This window comes from Cololabis saira, chromosome 17 (assembly GCF_033807715.1).
Source record: "Cololabis saira isolate AMF1-May2022 chromosome 17, fColSai1.1, whole genome shotgun sequence".
NCBI lineage: Eukaryota > Metazoa > Chordata > Actinopteri > Beloniformes > Belonidae > Cololabis > Cololabis saira.
The window spans coordinates 18,737,962-18,757,728 of NC_084603.1; the positions used below are offsets into that span (position 1 = coordinate 18,737,962).

Here is a 19,767-nt window from a genome sequence, read left to right on the forward strand (position 1 = left end):
GCAATGGCCCAGACGGGAGACACATGTAGCTCAGTGCTTAACTTTTATTTTTAATCCACTCTATATTCTTCTGGTTGTTCTCCGACATGTTCCCCTAAAGCCAGTGCTTTAAGTGGACAAAAATAAGTGCCGGTACTCCCCTTATTCAACCGATGTCAGGTAAATTAGGCGGTGGGTAACAGCAGATGATTAAGTGATATATTTAAATACTAGGACATGATCCTGATTTTTAAAAAGAAAATTGTTTTATTGAATTTTCCAAACAAAGTATGTGTACACAAGAAAACGCTCACATTCACTGGTAGACAGTACTCGAGTTGTAAAAAAAAAATCAGGGGGGATGGTGGATTTGATCATATGGGGACAGATAATTTGTGCTGATTACAAATAATATAATATATTACAAATAATAGCTCTGACCAAAACAGCTGCATAAATACTGCAGGAATGACATAGCAGCAGTTAAATGCAGCCTTCTGTAAGCTTTAAATATCCACTGGGCTTACATCAAATACATCAAAACACAACAATAAAAAACACTTTTCTGAACTTATCAATATGACTCTGTCCTTCACAGGATAAGTAAAATGGATCACTGCAAAAACTCACAATCTTAACAAGAATATTTGTCTTATTTCTAGTTAAAATGTCTTATTTTAGTAAAAAAAAAAATCTCATTAGACTTAAAACAAGACTCATCACTGGAAAAAACAACAATTTTCACCTGTTTCAAGTAGATTTTCACTTGAAATAAGTAGAAAAATCTGCCAGTGGAACAAGATTTTTTTGCTTGTAATGAGAAGATAAATCTTGTCCCACTGGCAGATTTTTCTACTTATTTCAAGTGAAAATGTACTTGAAACAGGTGAAAATTGTCAAATAAGTTATTTTTCTGCTGTCATTTTTCTGGTGATGACTCTAAATGTTGAAATAGCAGTAAAACCACATTCATTTTTATTTCGGGGAGGGGGGGGGGATTTTGATTTTGATGGACAGCTTTTAGTAGAGGCTTCAGAGCTGCTGGTGTCCGGGATCCCCTCAGCTCCTTGAATTCCCCAAATCCTTGAATACTTCTCCTCCTCTCCACTTTTAAAGAAAGATTAAAATATCTTCTTCTTCGCGTTCTTTGTATTGCTTTCTGGCACACTCTCGACTCCCCCTTACGCCGTATGGTACGCGGCGTAGGCTCTGCGTCGATTTAGCGCGGAACCATAAATCAGGCTTTATGAGTGAACGTCTCACGAGGGGCAGTCGCGTTGCGACGCCACTATCGCAAGGACAGAACAGAGAACTGTGAGCTCATGAGAAGTCCCGGTACGCCGTAAAAAGTCCCGGTACACCAGAGGCTAATATTGAGAAGTGGGGGTACTCCGTACCGCTGCGCACCGGCCCACTTAAAGCACTGCCTAAAGCCTGAATTATGGTTCCGCCTTAAATCGACGCAGAGCTCTGCGTTGTTGTAACGCGGAACCATAAATCAGCCTTCACCCGGTACATACATAGGTTCCTCTAAACATCTGTCCCCGCTACAGTTTTAACTAAAAGAAAATGTGCTCCTATGGTCATGCAACTTGCCGCGGCATGTCATGCGCATGATCAATTAATGCAGACAGCGCAGTGCCAGGAAAGCGGGTTGTGATTGGTTGTCGTGCACTTTGCTGCAGCATGTTTTGCACGTGATCGAGAAAGTATACCCAAAGCTGATCACCGTGATCGAACTTAATTTGATCGCGATCACAAATCGAGATCGTATAATCGCCCAGCCCTAGGATATGAACATTTCTGCATTTATAGACGGTAGAAAGTACTGGGATAGACAGATTTACAAGAAGGAGAGAGAAAAGTTGCGCAAAGCAGCATTTGTTTTGAATTTGGATACAGGAAGAAGAAGCAGAAATGACGGGAATTACGTCATCACGTTCTCCGTGCGTCGCTGGTTTGATCCAGATATCCTGAATGATTAATTACCATGTAAACAGAATATTCCCAATGTTTCAGTAACCGGAATATTAGCAATAACCCCAATTTAGACTGATGGAAACGTAGTCAGTGAGGCCATAAAGCAGAGTACGAGGTAGAGGAGATTAGTTATTACCCCGGCCCCGGGGAAGGATTAAAGGGGGGGTCAGGTATTAAAGGGGGGGGTCAGGTAGGGCAGGTGAGAGTGGAAACTTCCCAGAGGACGGAAAAGTGCTCGAACCCACATGACTCGAGCTGGAGGAAACACACAACTCCATAGTAGTGTTTAACTGGGAAAAGGACAAAACTCTTCACTTTTTGTCATTTCTTTTTTTTAACAAAGACCACAAAACCCTGTCTACACAACTTAAAAAGGAAAAACAAACTATTTCATGTGAATAAAGAGACCTAACAACTGTTCATCTATCTGTCACGTCTACAAATCTTCCCTCACTTTATTTACAAGTCTCTTAGGATTTTTGGACCTCTGCTCTTCATCATCAATATCATCATCATCATCATCATCATTATTGTGGAGTTGAATTTCCTCCAAGGATTCTGGGTAATATTTAGGGCTACGTCACACTACTAGGTTGTTTTCTTCTGCTTCTGTCGTCATCTTGCAGGAAAAGCCTGCTCACTGCCTGAGATTTTCCTCTGGAAGAAGTTCAGGGTTTCTGGATCACTGGACTAGTGTTGTTTCTGTCAGACTGTTTCAGTTCTAGTTTTAGTCTTTGGGTCAGGCTATCATTTTAGTTTTCATTAGTTTTAGTCACGTTCAATCTCCTTTGGCCGAATTGTCCGGGACCATTTTAGTCTAGTTTTAGTCAAAGATTGTATTTATCCAAACCCATTTTACAATTCAAACAAGGTTATCTTATTATGATATTATATTTACTTTATAGACTCAAGAATACATTCATTCCAGATACAGAAGACTCTAATTTGAGTTTACAACATATTTATTTTTCCGCATTTCTCCCCATCTTTTTCTTTTTCGACGACACATTGGGTTTTCTTTTCCACGTCTATGTAGGAAAGTGGATCCAAAGATGGATCTTCTTCTCCCAGTCCCAGAGAAGATATATATATATATATATATATATATATATATATATATATATATATATATATATATATATATATTTATATTAAGGATCTTTGTTATAACATTTCGTCTCGTTTTGGTCAACGGAAGTTGACCAAATAAAGAGAGTTTAGATTTTGTAATCTACATTTTAGTCTCGTTTTTATTCCTTTACAATATTGCATTATATATTTAATTATCGTTATCGTCACATGACCAGCATTTTCGTTGCGTCTCGTTTTCCTCAGGTGATAAAGGTTCGTTGACGACGATATTTAGTCATAATTTTCATTGGCGAAGCCGACTCTACACTGAAGTCCTCCTGAGGATCTGAGCCGGGTCTCCTGCATTCACCAAAACCATCAGCTCCGGCTCTGACGAACCGGTTCTGTGTTCTGGTGAGGAGACGTCTGAGTTGCTCAGATACGGGTATGTGGTTTTCATTAGGACGGACGATGAAGCGCTGTGGGAGCTGCTGTGGATCAGTGGAGAGGGCAGGCTGACCTCCACACGGAGGGTCAGTCTGATCACCAAACCTGGTCCTGGGAAAGACCGGACCCCAACGGACCCCCACTGGACCCGCCGGGTCCCCACCAGTTCCATCAGGGGCCTGCACTTAAAGTGCAATAATGGTGATGTGCAATAAGCATTAGCACTTTATAGATCTGACAATTAAAGCACTTTAAGGCCCCGTTTCCACTTAGCAAAAACGGTGGTGTTTTCATGCGTTTTGGCCGTTCGTTTACACGAAAACTCAGTTTTCACGTTTGCGTCTAAACAGAGGAAAACGGAGATTTAGGCTTCAGAACGTCACATTATGCAACAGAAACGTCACCAGCGTCATGAGTGCGACCTGTGTTTACAATTAGTTTGTAACCGTTAATATTTTCTTGTATTTTACCTGTTTTATATTCTAAAGTCACACTTAAAAGTAACTCCACTTCTCTGTCACTCCAAACCAGATTTCCAGACCTGATTTATGGTCCCGCGTTAAATCGACGCAGAGCCTACGCCGTACGGCGCGCGTCGCCGCGTACCCTACGCCGTAGGCTCTGCGTTGGTGTAACGCGGGACCATAAATCAGCCTTAACTGGAAATTACACGTGTCATTTGTTGATGTTTTTTCCAGGATTCTGATTGGCTGGCATGACGTTAACAGCGTATTTATGCGGATTCATGTAAACAAAGAGATTTTGAAAACGATCTCGTGTAAACGATGGAATTTTTCAAAACGTAGAGGGGGACATATCTGTTTTTGTAAATACCCGGCTATGTGGAAACGTGGCCTAAGTAGCAATGGGGCGATGTGTAATCTGCATCGGCACTTTACAAAGTCTTGCACTTAAGCAATCTACTGCCCTTATTTTTAACAGCTTGTGCTTTTTATTATTTTACTTCTTTTCTTATCATCTTATTCATAATTTTATTCAATCTTATTTGTTATTTACTGTGTAATTATGCCGCTTTTAATGTCAATGTACTGTAAAGCACTTTGAATTACCTTGTGTTGAATTGTGCTATATAAATAAACTTGCCTTGCCTTAGCACTTTAACTTTACAGTCACCTACTGGTTTATCAATTGCAACTTGTTTTATTGCTTAATGATTTGTATGTATTTCTGTCGTATCTTTTAATGTTGTGTTTTTGTTGGTATGAATGTCATATCTTGTCTACTTTGTCTGCTGATGTCCCATTCTGTGTCTGGCGTTAATTTGCCGCGGGGACGAGTGGTGGAAATTACAGTAGCCTCTGGCTACAAGCATGCGTATTTACACTTGTGTCTATTAATATGTACAGTCCCTGTCTAACAAATAAAATGAATTGAATTGAAGGGGCCGACCTCAGACTGGGCAGTAAAATGAGAAGCGCCAACTAGAAGAGGTTAAGTGGAAATCCCTGCAGAAGAAACGCGGTCTAACCTCCGCCTGACAAACAAACACAAGGCTTGTTAGTAATTATCTTCTCCCTCGTAAATTCCAGAGCAAGAACCAGCCGAGAGAAACCGAGACACGCTTTCAAACGCTCTGGGAAAGCTACCGAGGTGAGAGCAGTTGCACTTTCTCTTTTTTTAAAAGGTGAAAATTAACTTTCACACTTAATGAAGCGACGGCAACAAATCTAGACGTCTGAAACTCTCGGAGACAAACGGTTCAGGTCTGAACTCCTGCAGAGCTGCAAAATTAAACCAGGGAGGAGGAAAGTGCTGTTTAAGACGGTGAAAATGCCAGAAAACGGCACTAAACAGACCCAGACCCCCCCAGTACTGGATTTGAGGGGGATGAGCGGAAATAAACCCTGAAATAAAAACGGTCAAATCACCCCCCCCTGAAATAAAAACGGTCAAATCATCCCCCCTGTAAAACTGCCATCCCTCCTTTCCATCCCTTATGTCATTTCATCAATGAATGTGGTTTTACTGCTATTTCAACATTTAGAGTCATCACCAGAAAAATAACACCAGAAAAATAACTTATTTGACAATTTTCATCTGTTTCAAGTAAATTTTCACTTTAAATAAGTAGGAAAATCTGCCAGTGGGACAAGATTTATCTTCATTAAAAGCAAAATAATAATCTGACCAGGAATAGTTGTCTTATTTCTAGTTAAAATGTCTCATTTTTAGTCAAAAAATCTCATTACACTTAAAACAAGAGTCATAACCAGAAAAATTACTTCTTATTTGACAATTTTCACTTGTTTCAAGTAGTTACTTACCGTACTTATATTTTTTTTTAACTGGAGCTTTTTAAAAAATGTATGACTTTTCCTTTTTTTAATCTTTTTTTCCCTTTTTTTTCTTCTTCTTTCCTTTCGTTTTTAATCTCGACATTTCGACTTAACATTTTGACTTTTTTCAAGATTTTTATTTTTTTTACAAGATTTATCTGCTTATTACAAGCAAAAATAATCTTGTTCCACTGGCAGAAATCTACTTGAAACAGGTGAAAATTGTTGTTTTTTCCAGTGATGAGTCTTATTTTAAGTATAATGAGATTTTTTTACTAAAATGAGACATTTTAACTAGAAGGGCAGAGTCATATTGATAAGTTCAGAAAAGTGTTTTTTATTGTTGTGTTTGGATGTATTTGATGTAAGCCCAGTGGATATTTAAAGCTTACAGAAGGCTGCATTTAACTGCTGCTATGTCATTCCTGCAGTATTTCTGCAGCTGTTTTGGTCACTGCTATTATTTGTAATATATTATATTATTTGTAATCAGCACAAATTATCTGTCCCCATATGATAAAATCCACCATCCCCCTGATTGTCTTTTACAACTCGAGTACTGATCTCTCATCAGTCCCAGCAGACCTGTCGCCTTAAAAAGAGCCAACGTGGGCCGCTACGTTGTGGGGCTCCGCGGTGACACCGGCCCCTCCGAGAGATCATCGCTCTCTGAGCCGAAGGTTTCATTAAAAAAAGATCTGTCCTTCCAGGGGAGGATGGGGGGGGGTCTCTGTCTGGCCTCGGCAACAACAAAGTCACCTAGCAACCGGGGCAAAGTGGAGAGAACGCCGGGCTGGGAACTCGTCGGCCAGAAGGAACACAAACTTCATGGTGTGCGTTGTCTGGGAGAGGAAGTAATGACTCCTGTGGGCCGGGGAGTTTAACGTCTGCCCTGCTCCGCTCACCCTGAAGGCCTCGGAGACGATCACATACGTAACAGCCTGTCCTAACTGCACGGGAGCGTCCCACTATCGCGTCGCACTGCGTTACATCGGACGCTCTCTGTCCTAAAACACTGAAAGCGTTATGGGCCCCCACGTTATTTTGATTGACAGCTGAAACTCGCTTTTTAAGGCTGATTCATGGTTCCGCGTTACACCAACGCAGACCCCGCGGCGCAGGCCCGGCGGCGCAGGCCCCGCGGCACAGGCCCCGCGGCGCAGGCCCCGCGGCACAGGCCCCGCGGCGCAGGCTCCGCGGCGCACGCACCTACGCCGAGCCTACGCCGCGGAGCCTACGCCGCAGGCTATGCCGTTGATTTTACGCAGAACCATAAATCAGCCTTTACTCACCGCACTACCCGCCCATGCGTTCCTGAAAGAAACTCCTAAAAGAACTCCTGAAAGAGTAAAGAGACAAGTAAAAGACGTGTGAGTACTTGTAATCTTCCTACGTTTGTACTCTAAGCAGAAAACAAGCTTGATATTGTGATATTTAAATGTTTTTCTTCCTGCCGCTCGCGTTGAAAGCGCTGTAGGAAACAGTCCTGGATGAGGAACGGCTGATGAGAAGTTATCTCTATGATTCCTCCTCATTTCACTACAAAAACAGAAATAAATATTATCCTATTATTATCTTATTATTATATATTATCTTATTATTATATCTTATTATCTTATCAGAAACTTCCAGCTCTCTGTCCATCTCCCTCCAGCAGCTGCCACTTTATTGAGGTTCTTGTATTGAAATGACTGTTTCCTACAGCGCTTTCAACCGGCTTTCAACACGAGCGACAGGAAGAAAATAGAAACAGGGCGTCCGACAACTGTTCAGCTCAAAACGCTGCGTCGCTGCGTCCAGTTAGGACAGTCCAATAGAAAATAAAGCAATTGAATTGATTTTGTCGCTGACGCTCGCTCACATCACATGCAGTTATGACACGGTTTAAGAGTCGACAGCCGACGGAAGAGTATTAGGGTCAGGCAGGAGGAAAATAATATTTTAGAGGAAGACATTTTTTTTCATTATGCACTTCGAGAAAAAAGTTGAAATGTCGAGCAAAAAGTCGAAATGTCGAGATTAATGTTGAAATACAATTTCGGGAAAAAAGTTGAAATGTTGAGAAAAAAGGTGAAATTTCGACTTTATTCACGAAATTTTGACTTTATCCTGGAAATTGTATTTCAACATTATTCTCGACATTTCGACTTTTTTCTCAAAGCGCACAATAAAAAAAAAATCATCCCTCAAATATTTTTTCTCCTGCATGGCCCTAATACTCACATCCTGATGGATCTGTGTTTGCCGCGCCGTAATCCCACGACATGACGGTTTAACGTCAATCTGAGACGAGATCTCTGAGGACGCAGACGGGGAAGAGGACTAAACGAGGAGGCAGCGGTGGACGGGGAACAGGAAGGGAGCGGGGATACCATCGAGATGTGACGCGGACACGCTGCAGCCCGACGCTTCTGTCCACGGAGAAACTGGACTTCCCTGATGGTGTTTGGTCACATGACACATGAAACATCCTCGATAATTTGCTGATTATTGGACTTAATAATTCTAATAATTATAAACAGAAGCAGCAACAACAGGGAGGGTGAGAGAAAATCAAGCTGATCACATCCACAGATCAATAAGGAGTAATGACAGGATCCATCCTAGTCTCCCTCCTAGTCTCCAGTAGGGCTGTTCGATTTTGCCCAAAAATAAAATCTCAATTTTTTTCTCTCAAAATCCGATTTTCGATTACGATTATTTTGTGAATTGACAAAAGGCAAAGAAATGATTTCAAATATGCTGTTTTTTTATTGCCCCATTGGGCTTTAAGTGCAAACTTTGCTCTTATTAAACCAAAAATGAATGAATAAAGTGCAAAACTCTGTAAAATCAGTTGAAAAAAAGTTTTAAAAAATATAATAAAATATAAAGTTTTATCTCTGAAAAAAAAAAATCAGCAAATCAGCACTTGCAAACATACAGTAAGTTATATTTCCAATTAAATAAAACAAGACATTTTCTAATTAAACTAAACTGGGTCTTTGCATGCTAAATAATAATGCAACCCATGAAGGAGGTAGAGGTGTGTAATGTCAGTCATTACATTTGCTATTCACATTTGCAAGTTTTTTGCAAGGAACACGAGCCGGTCTACCCAGTGGCATGTTAGTATATCACCATGGTTACAACGCCCCCCTCCTACACTAAAGAGCCTCTCCCATTGTTGCAGGTATTGAGAGGTATTTCCATCAATCATTAATATGGTATCAATCATTAATATGTGTGTAGAAGGTAAAAAAAATAAATAAAAAATAAAAAAAAAAAATAAAAAAAAAAGTGAAAAATCGATTTTACGATTTTCACGTTTTAACATCGTTCTAATTACATAATCGCGATTACGATTTAAAATCGATTAATCGAACAGCCCTAGTCTCCAGTAAAACAATGTGTCCAGTAAAAGCGGGACTTACTGTTTAACGGCATGATGTGTTCTGCTGCAGGGTGGTGGAAGTTGAGCGCCATCCGTCCTGGTGGAAACAGAAATACAAACAGGAAGGTTACAAGAGGGGCAACCATGACACCTTAAAGTCAGGCTGAATATCTGAATGTTGCATGAAGACAATAAACAGTACAGTCAGAAAACATGACACAAGACGGACAAAGATGGACAGGAAATATGGAAACACACACACACTTCATACACACACGAGCAACGATGAGGCTGGAGATTCAACGGTGTCAACGGAGCAGTATTATAGCTCGGTGTTATGTGAGCAAACGGGATAACTTGTTGACACAGACGGATAACCAGGTCTCTTTCTGGGTCAAACTAGAGTCTGGTTTAAAACCAGAGAGACGGGTTGGGGCCAAACGGAGTCACAATTACACGCTTGCATGTGTTTTACAAAAGCACGCAGACGTGTGTGACCTTTCACGCGCCGCTCCTTTGAGGCGCCGCCGCCATTTACCGTCAAAACAGAAACCTGTTTTACACCAGGGCTGGGGATCGATTCTGATTCTTAAGATTCAGAATCGATTATCTAGATTTAATTCGATCCGATATTGATTTGGGTTAGTGTTATTAAAACTGTTTTTTGAGCTGTTGCATGAATTATATGACTGTAGTTCTGCAACATATTAATAATAGTATTATATTGAGATTCAACAGCAAGTATTGCAGCTAATGATGCTGTAAGGACCAATCAGCTCCCAGAATGCTGATAGAACTGAAACAGAAACATCATGTTTCTGAAATAATAATACATTTTATTTATAATGCACTTTACATTCCTGAGAATCTCAAAGTGCTACAGTTTGATAATTAAAAAGAAAGCAGAAATAAAATCAAGATAAGAGATAAAAGAACAAAAAGTCAAGACATGGGTAAAAAGAGAATAAAACAATTAAAAACAGCAACTAGGAAAAAAACAACAGCATTGTTTAGTGATAAAATGTTTTGCTAAAAAGAAAGGTTTGTAGTCCTCTTTTAAAATTGTCCGTAGTTTGATCAACAGAGGCCGTATGAAATCGGTTTTATTTTTTCCCACATTCCGTTTGTATTTTTTCCATTTTCTGTCTTTTTCGGGTTTTTTAAATTTTTGAGAATTTGGTTTTTAGCATTTTATGCAAATGTAACCCCAAGACAGTATATAAAGTAATGAAATATAGACAATTTATGCAAATTATTTTTTTTTATAAATCTTTTTATTGGTATTTTTTGGCAATAATAACATGGTGAAAAACAGATATCAAAACCAACCCTATCAAATATGCCATCTTTTAAACCCCAACCCACCCACAATTGCATGGCTGTACAAAATAATATATAGATGTGCAATTTATGCAATAATAACTGAAAACTTTAATGTTTTCATACCTTTAAACATATTTAAAGGCAAAAACATGGCACTAGTTATTCTCGTGTCCAACAAAACATTCCTTTTTTGGGCTTAAACAAAAAAATACCAAAAGTTGTAATGTAATGATGAAAAAAAAAAAAAAGAAAATTGATCTTTAGACATACAATAACCTGCAATAACCTTCGCCCGCTAAATACCTCACGTATTTTTTGCACATGTAAATATTATCCGTTTTTTGGGTTTACTTTTTTCTCTTGTACATTGTTCATTTTTCTACATTTTATATTGCTCTTTTTTTAAATATTTAGCTATTTATTGGTTATTTTTATTCAAATTATTTTAGGATATACTTTTTTATACCTTGTCATACTTTCATGTGTATTTGTATAAACCGTTGAGCGTGTGTGTGTTTTGCTGCTGCACAATTTAATTTCTCCTCTGGGAGATCAATAAATCTATTCTATACAAATCGATTTTTAGGAATTAATATGAGAATTGATTTAGAATCAAAAACAGGCCTATTTTACACCGACCCATCAATCTGAAAGCCTTATGCCGCCCGTTTTTGACACTGAAGAACGTGAAGACCGGAGTTCAACAGCCTGGCAGGACGAGCCAGAGTCGTATCGGTAAACGCGTGGGCGTCTGTTTGTCGGTTTCCCAACCGGGTTAGAAACTCAGCTCAGATCTGTGTTTGGCTGCAGCATCTTTCAACGAAAACCCTTCCAACCTCAGCAAGTTCTGCACTTTAACCTGGAACTGCTCTTTAACCTGGAACTGCTCTTTAACCTGGTACTGCTCGTACCTAGTACTGCTCGTACCAGGTCAGGACAACACTCGGTCAGATACCGCGTGGCTTCACCAGCCGAGAAGAGAGGCGAACAGACGGATGTGCAGAAGCCTTTTGTGGATTTTCTTTTTCTTAGTAGTGTTTTAATTGACAGCTCGTCCTGGTATTTTGCACACACGGATCTGCCCTCACTGCAACCCTGAAACCCAGGAGGGTTCAGACGGCTGCTCGTGGTCTTAATTTAGTCCTTTTATTGCTCTGCAGAAACCAGAACGAGTATCGTCAGCGAGTCACATTTCTGCAGACTTGTCTCAGCGTTTCCACCAACACGAGCCCCTGGTTCCCCGTTCCCCTCATCAGTAATGCTGGGTGACACCGGGGTGCTGTGTCCTTCCTGCAGGCTTTAAATAACCTTGGGCATGAGCCATCTGCTCCCTGCAGGAGCCGAGCAGCGCGGCCTGAGGGGCCCCCGAGTTTCTGCTGCTGCCACCGCCGCTCTGGTGACATTTCGGGCCAATCCCAATACACCCCTACTTTCTACCACTAGCCCTAAAAATGAAGCCACAGGCGTAGGGCCCTCGTAATGTTCCCTAGGGATTGGGACACCACTTCCTACGTCACTGCGTGGTTTACGCAGTGACGTGGAAACGCACACCGTACGGCGTAGGCTCTGCGTTGGTGTAACGCAGAACCATAAATCAGCCTTTATTCTGGCGAGATCTGAAGATACAACGCAACAACGAGCAAGCGAGTGATTCTGTACATTCATGAGTGAATATTATGAAAGTAAAATATATATTTCTCGCTAGAAATGTAATCAAAACGCATTTTTATGCAGAAACTAACTCAAAATATTGACTTTATTCACTAAAAATAAGAAATATCCGCCATGTTTTTTGTTTGATTCAGTCTGCAAATGATGACGTAAAGCATTCTGGGAAATTTTCTCTAGCCCTCGGTCAGCGAGTCAGAATCTGAAATCCCTCTCTCTGAAGGGCTAGATTCATACACACTAGCCCTCGTTATGTCCACTAGCCCAGGGGTCGGCGACCCAAAATGTTTTAGATCCATATTGGACCAAAAACACAAAAAACAAATATGTCTGGAGCCGCAAAAAATGAAAAGTCTTGTATCAGCCTTAGAATGAAGACAACAAATGCTGCATGTTTCTATATTAGTTAGAACTGGGGGAAGATTTTTTTTTTCATTTTGCACTTCGAGAAAAAAGTGGAAATGTTGAGAAAAAAGTTGAAATGTCGAGATTAAAAAAGGAAAAAAGATAAAAAGAAAAAAAGGAAGAAGAAAAAAGGAAAAATGAAGAAAAAAATAAGAAAAAAGGAGGAAAAAGGAGAAAAAAAATAAGAAAAAAAGGAAGAAAAAAAAGGTCAAACATTTTTGAAAAAGCTCCAGGAGCCACTAGGGCGGCGCTAAAGAGGTTTCTGATCCCCGCACTAGCCCTACATGCAAAGAGGAATTGGGACACCACTACCCTCACTGGAACGCGCAAAATTTAGGGGTAGGGTTAAAAAGTAGGACTAGGGGGGATTGGGACTGGGCCTAACTGTCCGGTTTACAAACCGGACTCTGCTGGGACTTCTTTAGAGAAGAGCGGGGGGGGATTAATCAGTCTGGATCTAAACATGGACATGGAGGTTGGAGCAGAGCAGCCGAGGTAAAAACTGCAGGAAAACAGGATAAATGAAACATATTTTGCCTGTTTTTTTTTTCAAAACCGCTGGCTCAGCTTCAACCACGTCTGCTCGTAGCAGCTGGTTTTCTCTTGACTGGACTCCAAACCTCTCTCCTGTGTGGGATGTCAGGATTACAGCAGACACCGGCCACTTCAGAGAACCAGCAACGGCAGGAGGATGTGAAGCCGGCTGGAGGAAAACACCAGGAGGAAGGATGATTACGCTCAGGGCTGGGCCTGTGATGTCACAGAACCTCGCTGATCTAACTGACTAACGGAAAAACATTATTCAGACTCGGCCTCCCCAAAGCTCAGCGGCGTTTTGGGTGTTTTGTTCGAGATTTTGATTTGCTTGGCTCTTCAAACTCCCAAAGTTCTCCCTCTCTTCCACAGAAAGGTTGTTTTATTTCTCATTTAAAACAAACAGCTGCTGTATTTTTACTATAAAAGAGACATCAGCTGAAAACTATCAACAGTTGATGAAAGTTCTTGTAATGTCCGTGTGTTGATGTATGTGTGGAGGGCTGAATGTGTCCAGATATATTTATTATTTATTATATAGATATATTATTATTATTAGATTTTTTCTATTTTATTTGTTTTTATTTCATTTTATTTATTTTTTTGTTATTTTATTTATGATCCACTGACTGGAGAGCACTTTAAGGCCCCGTTTACACGAAGTAAAAACAGTGGTGTTTTCATGCGTTTTGGCCGTTCGTTTACACGAAAACGAAGCTCAAAGTCTCCAAAAACCATCATTTCTGAAAACTCGTCACGTCACCAGCGTCATGTGTGCGACCTGTGTTTACAATTAGTTTGTAACCGTTAATATTTTCTTGTATTTTACCTGTTTTATATTCTAAAGTCACACTTAAAAGTAACTCCACTTCTCTGTCACTCCAAACCAAAGACTCTGGTTCATCTTGGAAGTAACTGGAAGTTACTCGTGTCATTTGTTGATGTTTTTTTCCAGGATTCTGATTGGCTAGCATGACTTTATCTTCTCGTTACACTGCCCCCTGTAGGTTCGGCTGCTCATAGCACCTTAACAGATATTTATGCAGGTTCCTGGAAATGGTGGTATTTTTCAAAACGTAGAGGGGGAAATATCCGTTTTTGTAAATACGTAAATACAAAAATTCCTATATGGAAACGGGGCCTTAATTTCGTTGTACCTGGTGAAAATGACAATAAAGATCTATTCTATTCTAAGTTGTCTTTTTTATTTTCTTTTTTCCGTTTCTCTTGACGACGTTTCCCTCGTAGCGCCACTTTTAGTCGGGGCATCGTTTACTCTGAGCACTGAGACGGGTTTGGACCTAAAGATCTAAAGATCTCAACATCTGGTGAATCAACAGCTGGATCAAAACCACGGACCAATAACTACTGTACAACAATTCTCCTACATTACATAAAGTAACCTATCGCCATGGCGACGGTATCCTACGGATCCTCTCAACTGGTTTGGTTCATATTATGGTATATTTTTTAAACTCCAATAGAAGTTATTAGAGAAGAATGGAAATGATAACAAAAAAAACCCAATCAAGATAAGAGATAAAAGGGATAAAAAGTCAAGACAAGGCAGAAAAGAGAATAAAACAATTAAAAACAGCAACTAGGGGAAAAAAACCAAAAAAAACTTGAGCTGAATCCAACAACTCTCAGCTAAATGATGACAAGTGGCCAAAGTCCTTCAGGCGTCTATTCACAACAAACACACGGCAAAACGATTAAGACTAAATGATTATGCTAAATCTCCTAATCCCAACTTGCTTTTTTAAAAGACGGGGCAGCTTTTACCCCCGGGGCGATGGCTGGCACAAACACAGACGTGAGACACGTCTGTGACACACGACGTGGCACAAAATACACTTTCAATCCAAAAACCACAAAAACAAGCCCAGACTTGTTGGAGGTTTAGTTTGATCACGTTTACAGGAGTCACCAAAACTTACAGCCAATTTACAGACAAGCTGGAATCCAACCTTTCCCACCGCCGATAAACTCATCCGTTTATCTCTGTACTTTAATCGGCCTGTAATGACTGCACAGAGATACTGTCCATGAAATCATGTGTTGTTAAACGCATGACAGGAAAGGTTTAAGGCAGGGATATTCAACTGGCGGCCCGCGGGCCACTCGCGGCCCGCCAGGAGCTTTTATGTGGCCCCTGGTCATATTTCAAAAAAGGGGGGGAAAGTAATTAGTGTAGTAGTAGTAGTAGTGTTTATTTTTATTTAGTGTTGACCCGATTGTCGGCGGCCGACTTCCGGATGGCGGCCGGAAGTGACAAAGTAAGCAAAACTAACATGGTTTACATATCACATTTTGTTAATTAATAAAAGTTTCAGATGCTTGGTATTTTTCAGTTGGTTAATGATTCATTGGACTGTGTTTGTACATGTTAATCTCTGATGTTTTTTACTACTTCAGATTTTTTGCCAGTGTTTCACAGTGATAATGTTTGTCACTTTATTTGTTATTAACTCCGTTTATAGAGGACTTGTTTACATCATTAGGCTTCTAGGAAAAGTTTTTCATTTGAATTTCTAAATGAGGACTTTACATTTCTTCTAAACCTCCAATAATTTCATGTGATTGTTTTGTTTTGCTGATATAATGCACAGATGTGTCAATAATAAAGGAGATTATGGTTAATATTTTGGTTTCTTATTTATAACATCAAACTTGCTACTATGGACTGAAATGCTTAATATAATATTCAAATAAGGAAATCTTGGTGGAAAGTGGTGCTTTGTCATTATAGCGTGTTTTATTAAAAGTAGGTCAATATCAACTTCATTAAGCATTCATTTGCACAATGCATGGTTTCAAAATGAACTTGCATTTAAAATAATATTTCTTTATCTAAACAGACAGTTAATACATAATTATTATGTAAACTAGACAGATATATTCTCCTGCTCGTTCCTGTGCACAAATGTATTATATATACATAAATCTTCGTCTTTGAGTGCAAAATATATTTTGAAAACCCCCAAATTTTCCACGTGCGCGCAGGCAGTGGGGCCCTTGAATAATCTAGTTGAATATCCCTGGTTTAAGGGTCAAAACCGTCTCGTTAGTGGATCATTTCCATCACCAAGCAGCTAAACTTTAACCTTTAACCCCAGTCCAGCTGATGAGTCTGTTTCACGGCAGTGACGTCGTCACCCAGAGACTCGTGTTTTCCCCCGAGGTCGTTCACAGTTCAACTTCCCCGTATGAAGTGACAACACGAGTCTGAGCTCCGTCTCTGCTCGGCCTTCCAGATTTAAAATAATAAACCAAACACCCACTGGTTTCCTCTGAAGAATCACACTCTGTAAATAGTCCGTTACTCATCTGGCCTGAGCCTGACGTTCATGTTTTCCACTGACCGCCGGCCCGGTGGACGAGCGTCAACCCAAGCCCAAACACGTCCGTGTTTGTTCTGGCTCGGCTGCTCCGGCCGTCACCACAGCAGGAGTTCTCCCCGGTCCGGTTGTAGGACCGTGCTGCGGCCCATTTATCCGTTTCCTAAACCAACGCAGGGTCATGGGGGTGTTGGGGCCGGTACCGGCTCTCTGGACAAGCCGCGAGCAAAATCTAGGAACATTTACAAGTTTTTAAAGGGGACCTATTCTGAAAAACATGTTTTCTCTTGCTTTAACATATACAAAGTGGTCTCCCCTCAGCCTGCCAACTCAGAGAAGGAGGAAAGCAACCAAATTCTGCAGTGTCTGTACAGCCGCCCGGATGATCCATCCAGTCTGATGTGGATCTACGAGCCAATAAGATTCTGATCCCCAAAGTTACGTAACCAAAATGTGATTTACATAGTTTGGCCTCCGCCCACAACTAACTCCACCGGCCGGAGCTTCCTCCATTTTTCCGTAGCGGTATATCGCGTCATTCAGGCAGCCAATCAGCACGGAGCCTCATTATCATAGCCCCGCCCACTCAGAATCCTGCATAGATAATGAGGTTAGAGAATGGGAAGATAAAGACATGGTTTAGAGGCTGAATTTCTAATTTATTTAGCAAAAACAATCAAAAACTTGTTTTTAAGACGTTCAAGGCCTGTTTAAAATAGGTATTAGATGCCATAATAGGTCCCTTTAAACCTCTTAGGTAAAGCCTGTTTTCAGAAACACCTCTCAGGTGTCGACCTTTTATTTATTTCATGTATTTTGCAGAAGGAACCAGCTAAGTCTGGTAACAGTGGCGGGAGCTGAAATGTTCTGATTGATGAAGTTGATATTGACCTACTTTTAATAAAAAACGCCATAATGACAAAGCACCACTTCCACCAAGATTTCCTTATTTGAATATTATATTAAGCTTTTCAGTCCATAGTAGCCAGTTTGATGTTATAAATAATCAACCAAAATATTAACCATAAGCTCCTTTATTTATGACACATCTGTGCATTAAATCAGCAAAACAAAATAATCATGAAATTATAGGAGGATTAGAAATTCATCTGAAATGAGAAGTCCTCATTTACAGATTCAAATGAAAAAAGTTTCAGGCCAATCCTAGAAGCCAAATGATGTAAACAATAAACTCTATAAACGGAGTTAATAACAAATAATGTGACAAACATTATCACTGAAGTAGTAAAAAACATTTCTAGCAGAGATTAACATGTACAAACACTGTCCAATGAATCATTAACCAACTGAAAAACTACCAAGCATCTGAAACTTTTATTAATTAACAAAATGTGATATGTAAACCAAGTTAGTTTTGCTTGCCGACCAGAAGTGACATTCTACTACTTTCCTCCCCTTTTTATGAAATATGACCAGGGGCCACATAACAGCTCCTGGCGGGCTGCAAGTGGCCCACGGGCCGCCAGTTGAATATCCCTGGACTAAAAGGGACTTATTATCTCTTGTGGGAATTTCAATTGACTTTCTGCCAGGGCTGCACGCTGCAGTGGCAGTTTCACATCTGCAGCATCACATCTGCAGAGCGACAGCTCAGATTGAGGTGTGAGGGGAGAGTTCCTGGTGGAATGTCGCAGCTGATTTTCACGTCAGCGACTGTTTGGACGTGTGTTTCCTACGTGACTGAGCGTGACTGAGCGTGACTGAGCGTGACACTGACGACAGGAGCAGTGTGTTTTTCCTGGCCGCGGGTGGAATCTCTGACTTGTGACATTCAAGTGTTTCATTCTGCACATGCCGACCCGTTTCAGAGACGACACGAGACGAGCGTGAGGAGATTTATCTGTTCAGAGGTGCCAGCGAGGTGCGGTTCCCCCCAGCAGGAAAAAGAAAGAATAATGGCCGGGTTTCCCAGATCAGTTAAGTAGTTCTTAACAGCGAAAGACTTCTTTCAAACCTTCTTAAGGAGCCTGTGAAAGAAAATCGCGTTTCCCAGAGTCGCTCTTAGCTTAAGTATCTCTTTCATTAAGAAGGAAATGAAAGATGCTGCTGACCCAGTCTTTACAACCATCTTAGTGAACAAAGACTCACAGATCCAGCCGCGTCAGGCAAATCAATATCACACCAAGCAATGAGATATTAAAACAATGCACCCCGCACAAATTTTGATCTATTTTATACTTTAGATTTATATTGTTTAGCATTTATTGGTGACAGCAAAGGGGGAAAAAAAAGAAAAATAAGGAATAACAAGTGTGTTCCTGTATATGCTTTATGCATTACGAACAAATAAAACGATCATCATGAATATCATTTATTTGATAATTTGGCTGCTATACAGCATGTTCTCGCTGCAAATCAACCGCGTCACCGTGCGCGAAGCAGAACTGTTTACATGAACGCATTGGTGCGTCAGCACTTCAGTCCCCTGGACGTGCTGTCGGACCGGGCTGTCCAGGCAGCCGGGACACCGATCCTCCTGCGCCGCGCCCGAGCCCGAGCACCTTATGTGTGATGACAGGGAAGCAGCAGCTGAACGGGATCTTTTGATGAATCGTTCATTACAGTCTCAAATATAATCAATGGTGTCGGTTTATATTAAAGAATCTTTTTGCCCAGAAGAAAAAAGAGCGAAGAAAACGACCCATAACTATTTTCTTCTCTTGAAAAAACCCACCTGCACCGCGGGGTTTAGGATAAAAAGACGCTACAGCGCGAGCAGCATCATTCAGAAGAGGAGGAATACGTGCGAGGCGGTGCTGATCTCCGCAATAGAGACAACTCTGTTGTATTAGACGCTATATAAATAAAATTGAATTGAATTGAATTAGAAGCCCTCTATAATTGTAAAAAGAATTTCACTTATCACGGGTTCTTTTTGGAACATAACCCCTGCGAAAAACCAGGGATTGCTGTAATTCCACGTTGCGATTTGCAAAACTCGCCTTCTCTTGGCTCATGTTTTTGAACGCACACACACGCCCACCACGTTTCCTCCCGGTCTCTGCGTGTGGGGAAAAAAAGCCTCACTGTAGCCAGAAATAACGGAGTAACGCACCGTTTGGTTGAAAAAGGGTCATTGAATTATATTTATCATCTTAATTTTTTATTATAACGCACAGGCAGCAGGGAATTAGTGCGTTAGGTAGCAGTGCTGCGTGTGAAAATGCGCTGATAGTGATCGCTGATCGATTTGCCTGGCATCGATTGATTTGGTTTCAGAACCACGGTGGTGGACAGCTGCTCCAAAGAGCTTCTGAAAGAGCGAAACTAAAGGACGGTGTTAAGAAGTCATCTGGGAAACACCCGTATCTTAGGGTTCTCTCTTAGT

The 19,767-nt window shown here is 40.7% G+C and overlaps 1 protein-coding gene across 5 annotated transcripts in view; it reads right to left on the reverse strand.

Moving 5' to 3' along the window:
• cpeb3 (cytoplasmic polyadenylation element binding protein 3) overlaps positions 1 to 19,767 on the reverse strand; it is an 88,978-nt gene that overhangs the window by 47,515 nt on the left and 21,696 nt on the right. For all 5 annotated transcript variants that reach the window (XM_061745797.1, XM_061745796.1, XM_061745795.1 and 2 more), the window contains exon 4: positions 9,188 to 9,244. In XM_061745797.1, coding sequence (XP_061601781.1) covers positions 9,188 to 9,244 — 57 coding nt within the window. The remainder of the gene's footprint in view (positions 1 to 9,187; positions 9,245 to 19,767) is intronic.